At 42.9% G+C, this 13492-nt stretch overlaps 2 protein-coding genes across 3 annotated transcripts in view; one reads left to right on the forward strand and one right to left on the reverse strand.

Moving 5' to 3' along the window:
• MMP25 (matrix metallopeptidase 25) overlaps positions 1-488 on the reverse strand; it is a 46043-nt gene extending 45555 nt beyond the window's left edge. Inside the window, exon 1 of the mRNA XM_087918287.1 lies at positions 339-488. Coding sequence (XP_087774413.1) covers positions 339-374 — 36 coding nt within the window. The 5' untranslated portion in view covers positions 375-488. The remainder of the gene's footprint in view (positions 1-338) is intronic.
• Positions 489-2446: 1958 nt separating this feature from the next.
• Positions 2447-13492, forward strand: part of BICDL2 (BICD family like cargo adaptor 2) — a 28667-nt gene continuing 17621 nt past the window's right edge. The window contains exons 1-2 of one of the 2 annotated variants that reach the window (XM_087918352.1): positions 2447-3098; positions 10554-10769. In XM_087918352.1, the coding sequence (XP_087774478.1) occupies positions 2790-3098; positions 10554-10769 (525 nt within the window). In that variant the 5' untranslated portion in view covers positions 2447-2789. The remainder of the gene's footprint in view (positions 3099-10553; positions 10770-13492) is intronic. The other variant, XM_026711997.2, reaches the window with a different exon arrangement.

The raw sequence follows: 13492 nt of genomic DNA on the forward strand, positions 1-13492 counted from the left end.
AAATAGGAAGCATCTGCTTCCCTCTCCCCAGAAATCATGCCCATTAGATGGAAGAAAATGTCAATATTTTTTTCCTCCCGCTTTTGCTCATGTAACATTAACGAGGGGTCGATATGCAAACATTAGAGATGGTGTGCATTAATAATTCCTCTGCTTATTTCTGCAGAGACCGAGTTGCTCTCCAGAGCAGAATGGTCCGAATCTTCCCCATCAGTTAGCATAGGATGGATGCATTTTGTTGGCTCTTTCCTTGGAAGTAAACATAAGACAAGATGGGGTGCAAAATTGTAATCAGTAGCTCTTGGGTCTAAATAAATTATGGAAAGACCTGTACTCACCTTACTTGCTGGCACGTATTCCCCTTGGCAATACATTCAAGGGAATTTTTTTTTTCCCCCTCATCTCTTCTGGGGAAGGGAAAAGCCAGGCTGGAGCCAGGAATATTGATCAAGGGTTTCAGGTCTGAACTCTGGAGCAAAACACTGAGATGCCAGCAGTTCACAGGAGTGACAATCAACTTCCGAGTTGGAATACACATTTCTTCCTTTTAAGCAAGCAGAATCAACATAGGGGCGGACAGGCACCCCAGCTCTTCCCTCTCCTGGATAGGAAAAAAATAGGAGGGGAATTTTCTTGTAAAATAGAGAAGAAAGTTACTCTTGAACTGGGGAAAGAAATGGGAGGATTATCTTCCCAGCAACTCAGATAAAATGCTGGAAGTACTTCCAGTTGCTGGTGGAGACACAGAGAAGATACCAGTGGGCTTTAGTATTCAGCTTATCTGTAAAAAGCAAATTTTAGGCAGAAGCCATGTTAAATTTTAATCTCCTTTGTCTGTGAGTACCTAAATCAGTTGGATTTGGCAAAAGCACCAGGCTCAAAAACAAGAGACAGTGAGTTCTAGTCCTTAGGCGGGAAAGCAGGCTGGATGACTTCGGGCGACAGTGAGTTCTAGTTCCTCCTGACCGTCTTATATGGTAAGGAGGCAGGTTTCTTATATGACACATTATATGTATAGGCATCTTATACATATCAGTAAAGGAGAATATTTGTAGCTCAGGTTTGACATGAGGAGTTCTTGGTGTTCTCTGAGCTTGCTTGTTTGCAGACATTTCATTACCCAAACTAAGTGAGATCATCTGTGCTACTTTATATATATTATTACCATAGAAGACATATGATCGGAAGACAAGGCAATTGCAATATTTTATTATTTACATTTTATTTTATTTTTATATTTAATTTTATTTATCACATTAGAAACTGCCTATCTCCCAAAAGGGACTCTGGGCAATGTACAAGTAACATGTAAAAAACATAAAAACTGAATATTGAAATTTAAAATAGAGGCAAGGCAGCAGGGAGGAAGCGCGTGTTTCCCCACCCCGAAATACCAGAAATGAGGGAGAAAGGATGCAAAGTGAAGGAAATTTGTGGGTGACAGTGGAAACTACCAAGCTACTATTTCAGGTAAAGAGGGGGCAGGGTGCTAAAAAGGATTTGGAGAGTGTGGTGGATATGTTAGCCACACTGAGTTATTTATAAAAAATAATGAAGGTGGAATACAAATACATTTTATGTGGTGATCCAGTTAATTTTATGTCAGTGTTATCCCTTCTTTGCTGGAACCTTTAGATGAAAGTTTTCTTCATGCTTATGTTTATCAATGTATGAAGTATGAAGATTTCCCCCTGAATTTCTGTATTACTTCTTGCTTTGCTTGATGTGGGGTATTTTTAAACCTGTTTTACTCCTTATGCATTCCATATGATTTAACGAGGGAAAGAATTGGAACTGGAATTACTAATTTGGTTGTAACACACAGAGATTGGTTTATATTTGAGAGTCAAATATAATCTAGTGGCTAAAGAGAGCAGAATTATAAATCTCAGCTCTACTGTGAATGTACTGATGTCTGCAACCAACTTATTTCATCCATCTCTAGTTTCCGGACTGCAATAGGAAATTGCAAAAGGTGCTTAAAAGCCTTTTGTAACCTTTGCCGTAAAGGCAGGAAGCAGGAAATGAACAGGGAAACCATTCCAGAAGAAAGGAAATAAGAAATGCAGCCTAAACTGGTGCTTTCATTCTTGAGAGTTTAAATTTCACCTGGATGGCCCTGCTCACCTGACATCTCCCATTTAAAGGATCAGAGAACTGCCTTTCGTGGGAAATAATTTCAGGCTGGGTGACCCCAATAATGCAAGATTTAAAAAAGTGGTTTGACCTAGAAAAAGGCTGGGCATTTAGAAAACAGGCTTGAGAAGGTGTTTTTCTCCTGCCCTTAAACCACAGGATTTGGTTGCTTTTGTGATACAGCAAGGCAGTGGAAAAACTGCCTTGTCAGAAATTTCCCAGGAGAGGAGAAACATTAGCAACAGGTGAGGCTGTGAGCTAGAAAAGGTGGAGCAAACAGCGTCAAGCCTCACCTGTCGTCTGGGAGGGTGGAGGCTGGAATCGGGAAATAAACAGCGAAACCTGATCAGAAGGAAAGGAACTGGAGATTGCCCAGGTTGATTGTCCAACTATGGAGCTTTTGGTGGACTTCAAGAGTTTGATATCTCCCCTGGAACCTTGGTTGGTGTAGATCACCTGTAGCTTTCTTTTCCTGAAGACATCTTATTCCATTGAGAAATAGGACAAGCCAGCTCCTGCATGCCAGCTCTTTCTCTGGCCTTTTAAACCTGCCTGAAACCAGTGAGACCAGCATCCTGGCTTGTAAAATCTCCCCAGTCTAACCAGTCTGAGGGACAGGCCTTCCTAGACTCTTCTAGAGATTTCATGGCTTCATGGCTTCCTCCAGGAGCCCAGAGGAAGAGCCCCTTCGCAGCCCTTTCCGTCTGACTCCCCCACCAGCTTTGGGGGATGAGTACTATCCTTTTGGGGGTGAGGGCCAGCCCCCCTATGTGGGGGAGGCTGCTGCTGCTGGAGCTGCTGGGGAAGGGGATTCCGAAGAGGTGGACCTGGGGGTGCTGCTTCAGAGGAAAGAACAGGACTTGTTGTTGGCAGCAGAATTGGGAAAGATGCTCCTGGAACGTAATGAGGAATTGGAACGACGCTATGATGAACTGATGAAGGAACATTTGGAAGTCAAAGAGGTGAGGCAGGTGGCTGGAATAAGACAGGGGAAGAGCTGATATGGACTGAGTTTCTTTGGTCAGATGCAACACTTGCTAGGGTTAGGGTTGGGATTGGGATTAGTGCTGGGTTTGGAGTTAGGGTTGGGATTGGGGTTAGGTTTAGGGTTGGAGTTGGGTTTGGGTTTGGGATTAGGGTGGGGTTGGAAATAGGGTTGGAGTTAGGACAGGTTGGGATTAGGGTTGGAATTAGGGTTATTGAGGTTAGGGTCAGGTTTGGGGTTGGGATTAGGATTAGGATTGGAATTAGGATTGGGGTTGGAATTAGGCTCCATCATGTTGTCTCGGTCCAGTATATTTGCTAGGTTCCTATGAAAAGAAAAAGGAAGTCTCAGAGATGGGGATTTTCTCATGGGCTCTTCTGTATTGTACTTTCTCGCCAAAGTTATGGATTCAGAATCCTACAGCTCACCCCTTGTTGCCATCCTCTCCTTGAACCCTTTACCCTGTCTGCTTCCCGGGTTTCTATTTTCATCCTTCTCACCCAGCGTTTATCGCTGGGATTTCACTGGTCATCTACTACGCTCCAGCAACCTTCAAACATCAGACCATATTTTATTCCATGTTTACCCCTTTGATTTCTTTCCAGGATGGAGATAATACATTTAATTAAAAAAAAAGTCTTAGGTTGCATCAGGACATTCGTTGAAGTAGGAACATTCTACAGGTAGTCTTTGATTTACAGCAGTTCATTTAACAACCATTCAAAGTTACAACGACCTTGAAAAAAAATGACTTTTTCACACGTATGTGGCCATTGCAGTATTTCTATGGTCAGACGGTCAACCTTCAGAGTTCTTGGCAACCAACTCATATTTATGACGGTTGGAGTGTCCCTAAGATCATGTGATCCCCTTTTATGGCCTTCCAACAAGCAAAATCAATGGGGAAGCCAGTTTCACTTAAACAACCATGTTACTAACTTAAGAACTGCAGGATTCACTTAACAACGATGGCAAGAAAAGTCGTAAAATGGGGCAAAACTCACTCAACAAATGTCTCACTTAGGAACATATATTTGGGGCTCAATTATAGTCATAAGTTGAGGACCACCTATATAGTATTTTTCTTCCATAGGTTTTCTCATAGGAAGGCTAGCAGTTTGACCTCTGTGGCGATACCCATGGCTCTACCGCTGTGTCTCCACACCCTTCATTCTGAGCACAGATGTGTGCCAGCATCCCTGTTCACTCCCTCGTACTTACACCTACTTTTATTCAGCACCAAGTAATCGATTTCAAAGTTTCTTGTGTTGATACTGCTCCACGCTTTGCTTTTCTCCCTTCTCTTCCATCATTTAATCTTTATTTGTTTGAATTTATGAGCTGCCCAATTCCTACTTCTGGGTGCGCTGGCCCAACAGTGGTAGATTTGCCTAACTCCTACAAGCTATGTGTAAACATGAACTTGTGACATTTAGGGTGGAATCCTGAACAAAATAAATTAGAGCGCAGGTGGGTGAACCAGCTGCATGTAACTCCACTGTGTGCTCAGGTGAGTGAAGCAGAGATGGTGAGGAAAAGAGGCTGTGAGAAATGAAATCCAAAACCCTAGTATACAGGTACTTTAGTCCTCAGTTTATGACTACAATTGGGACTAGAATTTCCATTGTTAAACAAGATGATTGTTACCTGAGTTGCACCCAATTTTACAATTTTTTTTTGCTATGGCTGTTACATGAATTACTGCAGTCGCAAAGTGAATCCCATGGTCATTAAATGAACCCAGCTTCCCCCACTGACTTTGCTTGTTAAAAATCAGCTGGGAAGGTCACAAATGATGATTACTTGACTCCAGGATGCTGCAACTATCCTAAATATTTGCCGGTTGCTAAGCACCCAAATTCCTATGACGATGGGGAGGCTGCGAGGACAAGTCATAAGTGGTCATAAGTGTGAGGAGTGGTCATAAGTGCGAGGACAAATCATAATCTTTTTCAGTGCCGTGGTGACTTCAAATGATTGCTAAACAAATGTAAGTTGAAGACTCCCCATATAATCCGTCCCAACAGAACTCATTGATGTAGACAGGATTGTGAAATTGCCTTCTGGAGTTGTTTGTACGAGAGTAACTGGAACGGCGCAGCCACCTTTGCTTCCTAGGGTTGCCTGTGTCTTATCCCCCCGATCATGATTCACACAGTTTCATCCCGCTGCTTTCCATGTCACAAAACATGAGAATCAGGAGGGGTTTTTTTTGGCAGTTGTTCATCTCCTCCCCTCCCAAGAGCTGTTTCAGTACAGAATTGCAAATCAGAAAACATTTCCACTGGGCTTCAACGCATGATTTAACACAGAGGCCCCCAACTCCCTCGGGGTGTGTGGACCTGCACCGGGCCGTGGCATGCCAGAAACCAGGCTGCGCAAGCAAGCAAAGCTCCATCCGCGGGTGGCAGGCAGCATGTTAAACCAGGCCCTCGCCAGTCTGTGGAAAATCTCTCTCTAGGGCACCCAGTCCCTGGCACCCAAAAGGGGGGCCGCTGACTTAACAGGAATGTGTTAAATGGATTTACATTGTACAGCTCGTCCTCAACTTATGATCACAAATGAATGGGAGGAACCAGAATTTCCATTGCTAAGCAAGGCAGCCATTAGTCGTAACCTATTTTGTGACGTTTTTAAAAATCATAAATCATCTGGCTTCTTCCATTGACTTTGCTTGCCAGAAGCTGGCTGGGAAATGGTCGAAAATGACAATCATAGAACCCCAGGGTGCTTTTAAATACTGTTATTTGGCACCTGATTTCGATCCCGTGGCCGTGAAGGTGCTGCAGATGTGAGGATGGGTCCCAAGTCACTTTTTCATGGCCTTGGTAACTTCAAACAGTCGATAAATGAATGGATGTAAGTTGAGGGGTACTTTGACCTCACAAGATAGAAATCACCCACAAGGGAAAGAATGCACGAAGGTTTTAGACCTCTACTCCAAAGATTGGACAACCATTTGTCTGAAATGGTGTCAAGTTTTCCTGCCTGATCAGGGTGTTGGACGAGAAGTCCACCAAGGTCCCTTTCGTGTTATTCTGTTAAAACATTACCTGTTGCTTCAGCCGACCCTATACCTAAGGCATTGTGCCCCTTTCCAGTGAGGATGGGTAGAATAAGTAAGTAGAATGGAAGAGAACGAAACAGAACAGAATAACAAAGTTGGAAAGGGACCTTGGACGTCTTTTAGTCCAACCCGCAGCTGAGGCAGGAAACCTTATACCATTTCAGACAAATGTAGATCTAGTGTTTTTCAGATATATGTAGGATATCCAACATTAGGCCTTGCAAATCTGAAAGTTTGCCGGGTTGGTTTTCTTGAAGCTGTGCCTACCACATAAACATTATTAGCTCTAACATGGGAATTCTTGCTTAGCGTGTGAAGCAACATTGGCATCTGCTGGAATCAACTCTGTTTTTCAGAGAAGCCTCACGTGCTGTTTTTCAGCCCATTCCCTTCTTTTCCTTGCAGAGAAATTTTGCCTTCTTAGCCTCTCATCTCCCCCCCCCGCCACCCCCAAATATTCTGCTTCTGGAGTTCTTAACCTTGAATGTAACCGGCATCAACTAGGGAATTTCTGGGCATGCTACTGGCAGAACCAGTTTGGCCCAGAGGAAGGCATCACAAAACCAACATGAGTCTGCTACCAGGGTGGATATAATTACCTAAGAGGGAAAGAAGGATATAAAAGTGAGTGAAACTGGCAATAAAAGAAGTGAGAAAGCACCCAGCATGAGTCACTCTGTTTCCACAGAACCTCACCCGCTAATGTTGGTACCCAACTATTTCTGCATCGGGCTGTGTAGAAATAATTGGGCTCTTTTCAAGCCATGGCAGCTACAACTTTACGACACTTTTGAAAAACAATGTTCTTTTGCTGTGCCAAACCTGCTTGACTGTTGTTGGTGCGATCCTGTTAGGAGATCTGCCTTCTCATACTTCCTCCAGGTGTGTCTGAATGAAGTAAGATTCCTTTAAGTACTTTTTTCCTTGGAATGTATTTGCATTTTATTGGCATTGCCTAGGGAAGCTGCTGCAGCGGAAGTTGAGAACCTCTTATTAGGAATTCTATACCCTGTGCAATCTGTTGCTATAACTTGATTTCCAGGAAAGTTAAATAAAAATCCAAGAAAAGGAAGGAAAAATGGAAAAAAATTACAATAGCTTTAATTATCACTAGCTGACAAACAAAACAAGCTGCAGTTGGTTTACTCTCAACCACTAATTAGTGGATTGCTGGCAGAAAACGAGGCAGCTAACCTCGTTGGCCTGATTTTTTGCTGGCAAGCAAGGAGCAAATTGTACCATTGTGGTATATTGACATATACAGTGAAGTCTCCATGCAAGGTCTGATCCACCCTGGGATCATATCACAGCAATAGCAGTAGTACTTAGACTTATACACCACTTCACAGTGCTTCAGAGCCCTCTCTAAGCAGTTTACAGAGTCAGCCTCTGGCCCCCAACAATCTGGGTCCCCATTTTACCCACCTTGGAAGGATGGAAGGTTGAGTCAACCTTGAGATTTGAGTTGCTGAACCGCTGGCAGCCGACAGTCAATAGAAGTAGCCTGAAGTACTGCATTCAACCACTGTGCTACCATGGCACAGTGTTACAGGGTTGTTGTTGGGGGTAGTCCTTGACTTAAGACCACAATTGGGACAGGAATTTCTGTTGCTAAGCAAGGCAGTTAAGTGAGTCTTGCCTGATTATTATTTTTTTGCAGAGGTTGTTAAGAAAAAATGACTGCAGTTGTTAAGAGAGTCATGCTGTTATTCAGAGAATCTGGCTTCCACCATTGATTCTCCTTGTTGGAAGCCATCTATGAAGGTTGCAAGTGGTGATTACCCAACCCTGGAACACTGCAACAGCTTGGTCTAGTGGTTAAGGCACCAGGCTAGAAAATGGGAAACCTTGAGTTCAAATCCCATTTTAACCATGAAAGCCAGCTGGGGGATTTTGGGCCAGTCACCCTCTCTTAACCCAACAGGGTTGTCGTGGGGAAAATAAAAACAGGTGTTTTGAATATGTTCACCACCTTATTTGAAAAAGTAATACATGTGGAATACAAACAAGCAATAGTAAATGAATGTTGATTGCAAAGTGCCTTAATTTTGATCATGTGACAATGGGGAATGCAGCAACAGTCATAAGTGCGAGGACTGGTTATAAGTCACATTTCTCAGTTCTACTGCCATTTTGAACAATCACTAAATGAACAGTTGTCAGTTAAGAACTATTTGTATAGAGTGGGGTTTGCTGTACCTTGAGGCATTCTGTGGTAGATAATCTTGCGAGGAAATTCGTGAATAGGACTGACTTCCTCTATGGGAAAAGTGCATTAGGGGTAACCCTACCATGAGGCAGACCCCTTGGGAGTTAATCCTGGGAGGAAAATGATTGCTGATGCCTCATGTTGTCAGATAATCCCTGGAAAGCTCTTCCAACAGTGCCTAAGGTCGTGAAGAGACTAACAGTGTGACTTCTTGAGAGCAGGAGGGATCCCTTTTCTACCCAAATCACTAGGGCTGCCCCGTGGACCTTCTGCCTCTCCATAATAGACCTTTTCCTTTCCTTGTGGGACTTGGCTGCAGAGTCAAAGATCATGATATTTCTCTGTGTCCATCTGCATGAAAGACTAATGAGGCAGGACCTTTTCCCTATATCCAGAAGTTGGTTGGATTAGCCACTGAAACTTAATTCCAGGTGACATTCACCATCGCAGCCAAGGCAACTGGCTGGTTTCGGGAGTCATAAGGTAGGCCAGATGGCATGAGTCAATCTGCCTTTTGTTTTATGTCCTTAGACCCTTCTGTCACAGGGCCTGGCAGCTTCCTTAATAACAGGAAGATCATCCTGTTTCTGGTGTCCACTGAGATGTTGCCTTTAAAAAAAGAAAGAAAAGAAAGGGTTTCATTCATGAAGCTTTTGACAAGCCGACATTTGCGTTCAAGAGTCTGGAGCTTGTGGCATGCTGTATTCAGATCCGTTGACTGTAGGGTGTCCACCATCTGGTGTCCTCCAGATAAAATAGACTGCCCTTCCAGTATTTTGGCATCTGATTTTGCAGTCAGATTTTTACAGAGAAATGAGAGGTTATGGAAGAAACTGACAACCCTGAGTCTGAAAGAATTTAGCCTGAAGTCCTGGGAATTGGGAGGGCCATTTAGGGCCGTGATGGCGAACCTATGGCATGTGCACCACAGGTGGCACGCAGAGCCATTTGTGCAGGCATGCAAGCCCCAGCCAAATTTACTTGCACTGCGCATGCGCGTGCCTCTCAGCTGATTTTTGGCCCCTTTTAGGCTTTTTTCACCTTCCTGGAGGCTCGAGAGAAGCCTCTGCAGCCTCGGGAGGCCAAAAAATGGGCCATCTGGAAATACTGGAAGTGCCAAAATGGGCCCATTTTCAGCCTCCAGTGGCTCCAGAGGCTTACTTTGAGCCTCCAGGAGGGCAAAAACAGGCTCAAATGGGCCAAAAATCAGCTGGGAGGCACGCGCATGTGCAGTGCAGATAAGGGGGCGGGGGGCATTGTGTGCGCATGTGCAGGGGGAGTGAGGCACATTGCATTGTGGGTGCTGGCGCATACACATTCGGCACACCACTACAAAAAGGTTTGCCATCACTGACTTAGGGAGATGCTGCACATACTGTATAATGGATAATGAGGTCCTATATCCCCGTGCAAAAGTCTAGTAGCACAAAAGCCCAATTTGGTAAGAATTTTTGCTAATTATTAAAAATCACATCCTGAAAATATTTCTGTTTCCAGTTGAAAAAAAGCATTCATGGGTTATATCTGAATACTGTATTCTGAATAGGGAAGATTGCTTACCAATCGTAGATCATTTTGCTTATGTCATTATGGCCATTGATATCCAACCATCCTCTAATTCTTCCTTAAAATCACCCTATGAGATAGTCCAATACAGGTAGTCCTCAACTTATTACCACAGTTGTGCCCAAAATTTCTGTTGCTAAGCAAAACAGTTGTTAAGTGACTTTTGCCCTACTTTATGACTTTTTTGCTTCAGTTGTTAAGTGAATCACTGCAGTTGTTCAGTTAGTGACAGGGTTGTTAAGTGAATCTGTTGACTTTGCTTATCAGAAGGTCGCAAACGATGACCACCCTGAGTCACATTCAATGAACCAGTTGCTAAGTGTCTGAATTTTGATCACATGATCTTGGAGTTGTAACTATGAAAAATGGTCATAAGTCACTTTTTTTAAAGTACCGTTGTAACTTTGAACCATCACTAAATAAACTGTTGTAAGTCAAAAACTACCTGTACCAGAAACTTGAGTGCCTAATAGAAGGCATGATTTGAAGTCAAGGTGTTCTGGATCCCAAATCCATTCTGGATCCTTCTTCTACACCAGTCTTGAGTCTCTCCTCCTGGCCCTCACATCTCCTGCTTTGCTTTCTTGTAGCATCTTGAACAAGAGAAACACGAACTCCGGAGGCACCTTGAATCCGGCCGGGCAGAATTTGAAACCCGGACGGCAGAGCTGGAGGCTGATTTGGTGACCGCCCGAGTCCAGCTGGGGCAGAAGCGTCTAGAACAGCAGGACACCAGTCGAGAGAGCTCCCAGGCAGTCTTGGACCTTTCAGAACAAAATCAACGTCTGGTGGAACAGCTCAGTCAGGTGAGGTGGGACTTGGACAGGGTTTCCTCTGCCCAGAGGTGGCATTCAGCAGGTTCTGACCAGTTCTGGAGAACTGGTAGCGGAAATTTTGAGTAGTTCGGAGAAGTGGCAAATGCCTCCTCTGACTGGCCCCGCCCCCATCTATTCTCTGCCTCCCAAGTCCCATCTGAGTCTTATTTTGTTGCCCTGAGAGAACGGAGCTGGAAAGCAGGTTAGTGAGGTGGGGAGGGAATGGGGATTTTACAGTATCCTTCCCCTGCCATGCCCACCAAGCCATGCCCACAGAACCTGTAGTGAAATTTTTTGAATCCCACCACTGTTCTAAGTTAATCTGTGATTCTGTGAGCAACTCAATCTGCCTGCCTGCTTTGCCTGCTTTGAGTAAAAGTTGCTCTTTTTTAATAAAAAAAATCAATATTTACATAAATATTTATAATGTTTACATAAAAGCCATGCCCACCCAATCACATGACCACCAAGCCACACCCACAAATTAGGCCCACCCCACAGAACCAGTTGTTAAGAAATTTGAATCCCACCCCTGCACCGCACTAATTTTATTTGTGCAATAGATCAGTCAAATGTTTCTTCTGCTGCCAATTCGGTGGCAATGAAGGTAAAGGGGAAAAACATGACATTTATGAGTGCAATCTAGTAGGTTTGGTTCTCAATGTTCTTGTTAAGAGAAGAGGAAGCTTGGCTAAAGGCCTGTATTGTAATATATTTTAGCATGCTGTCATATCCAGCAGTTGAGAATATATGAAGCTCAGGGTTGAGCTAACAAGTTTTTTATGTTCTCTGGGCTGGGTTGTTCTCCTGAAGATGTTTATTACCCTGCTAGGAAACAGAAAAACAAGCAAGAACTCAACACTGAATATGAGTGAACCGGATTAGAGTCTAGGGTAGTTTTCAGGTGAATCACTCGTGTTAAAAAGGGTGCAAAATGCTAGGGGATTTTACAAGTTTCAGAGACAAGTACGAGATTGCTGAATGAGGCCCCCTCTTTTAAAACGCCTCACACCTTGTTTGATCTGCTGGTTGCAGAAATGCACAAGAGAAGGAGGATTCAAACCACTGAAATTTAAAAAAGTATGTATCAGTCTAGCTACTGTAAATCTTAAAATACATCAGAGTGGTCAGCCTTGCTGAGTTCACAGACCTTCACTGAATCCCATCCCTCTTAAAAAGGCTGAATCCATCAGTATTACTCAGAGGAGAGAGAAGTAAGAACGGATGGTTTTATCAAACCCTCGCAAGATGTCATGCATAGAGTGACTTGGCTGATTTGGGGCAGCTATAGAAACTGAAGAAATAAATAAAATGGATATAAATATTTTTCCTAGCAGTTTCTGGTCTAGAAACAAGAAGAATAGAAATCCCAAACTATTGAATTGACAGAACTGTAGCTATTGGTAAGGCTCTGGGGCGTTAAGCTGGATATGTCCTAATCTCTGGTTATTAAGCAATAAATTGTCTGAAGGTGTAGAGTTTCCTGCTTGAGCAGGGGTTGGAGTAGAAGACCTCCAAGGTCCCTTCCAACTCTTGTTATCCTGTAAGTATCCCTAGCTAGAATTTTGTGGATAGTGGCAGGGAGCAGAAAGTAAAGGAATCTTCCCATAGCAGATGCCTTCTAAGTGCTGAATTACAATTTCCATCATCCTATGCCACCCATGGAAAACCTACCAAGCCTCTGCCTCCCATCTACCTCAAGCAACAGAGCTCGTGGTGTGAATGACAGAGGTTTTTTATTTATTTATTTATTTGATTTGTCAATTGTTTGCAAGATAATAATTCTCTCTACAATAACAGCCCAGTGAATAGAATGTGCCAAGCTAGAATGAAAAACGTCACTGAGTCACATTATGTTGTTCCTATAACAGCACCAACCAGACTGACCAGATTCTAGCAAGATAGGAATCTAACCAGAAGTAAGACAAGAAAGTCAAACAAGGGAGATAAGGGTTCTAAAATACCTACTCCCTGCCCTCAAAAGTTAAAAGAAAAGATGTGATAGATTTAAAAAACCATTTAAAAATTAAAGCCATTGGCCCGATTCTTTTTGGGCCTTTGCATTTCTGAAATTTGTTAATGAGATGTAAAAGGTTATCTTGTAAAATGGACAATTACATAGGTTGGTGACACACAGCCAAAGAATTATTGAAACTGAGTAATACTCCCCCTCTCTCTTACTAATATGTGATATTCTTATCAGTGTCCAATATTGCTAACAAACTATCTAAAAAGTTGTTTGATTAAAATATATTTGTGAAAATGTTTATTTTCCTTTTAACATTCAAGACTACCATCTGTTCTTATCTTTGGAAAATTAAGGCAATGTAAAGGATGCACATCTTAGAGATGATGTTAAGGATGTCTTAGGACAAAGGTCAAACCATGTCTCAACACAGACTAACAAGAAAGAGGGACCCAAATATGATTTCTTTCCAGAAACAACACCTCATTGAAAGCTTGTAATACAGCTGCAGATGTTCATGTCCCAAATCATTAAATTGTTAAGGAAAGACATTTTTTTTATACGTGCTAACAACACGTTCTTCCCTTAGATAACTAGAAAGTAAACATCTCACACTGTTCTTGCATGAACCCAAGTATTTGGTTGCATAGGTAGTTCTCATGACTAGTTGCTTAGCAACCATTCAAAGTTACAATTGATGTACAAGTAGTCCTCGACTTACGACTATAATTGAGCCCAAATTTTCTGT

Source organism: Pseudonaja textilis, chromosome Z (assembly GCF_049901715.1).
Source record: "Pseudonaja textilis isolate UNSWEBS1 chromosome Z, rPseTex1.2, whole genome shotgun sequence".
NCBI lineage: Eukaryota > Metazoa > Chordata > Lepidosauria > Squamata > Elapidae > Pseudonaja > Pseudonaja textilis.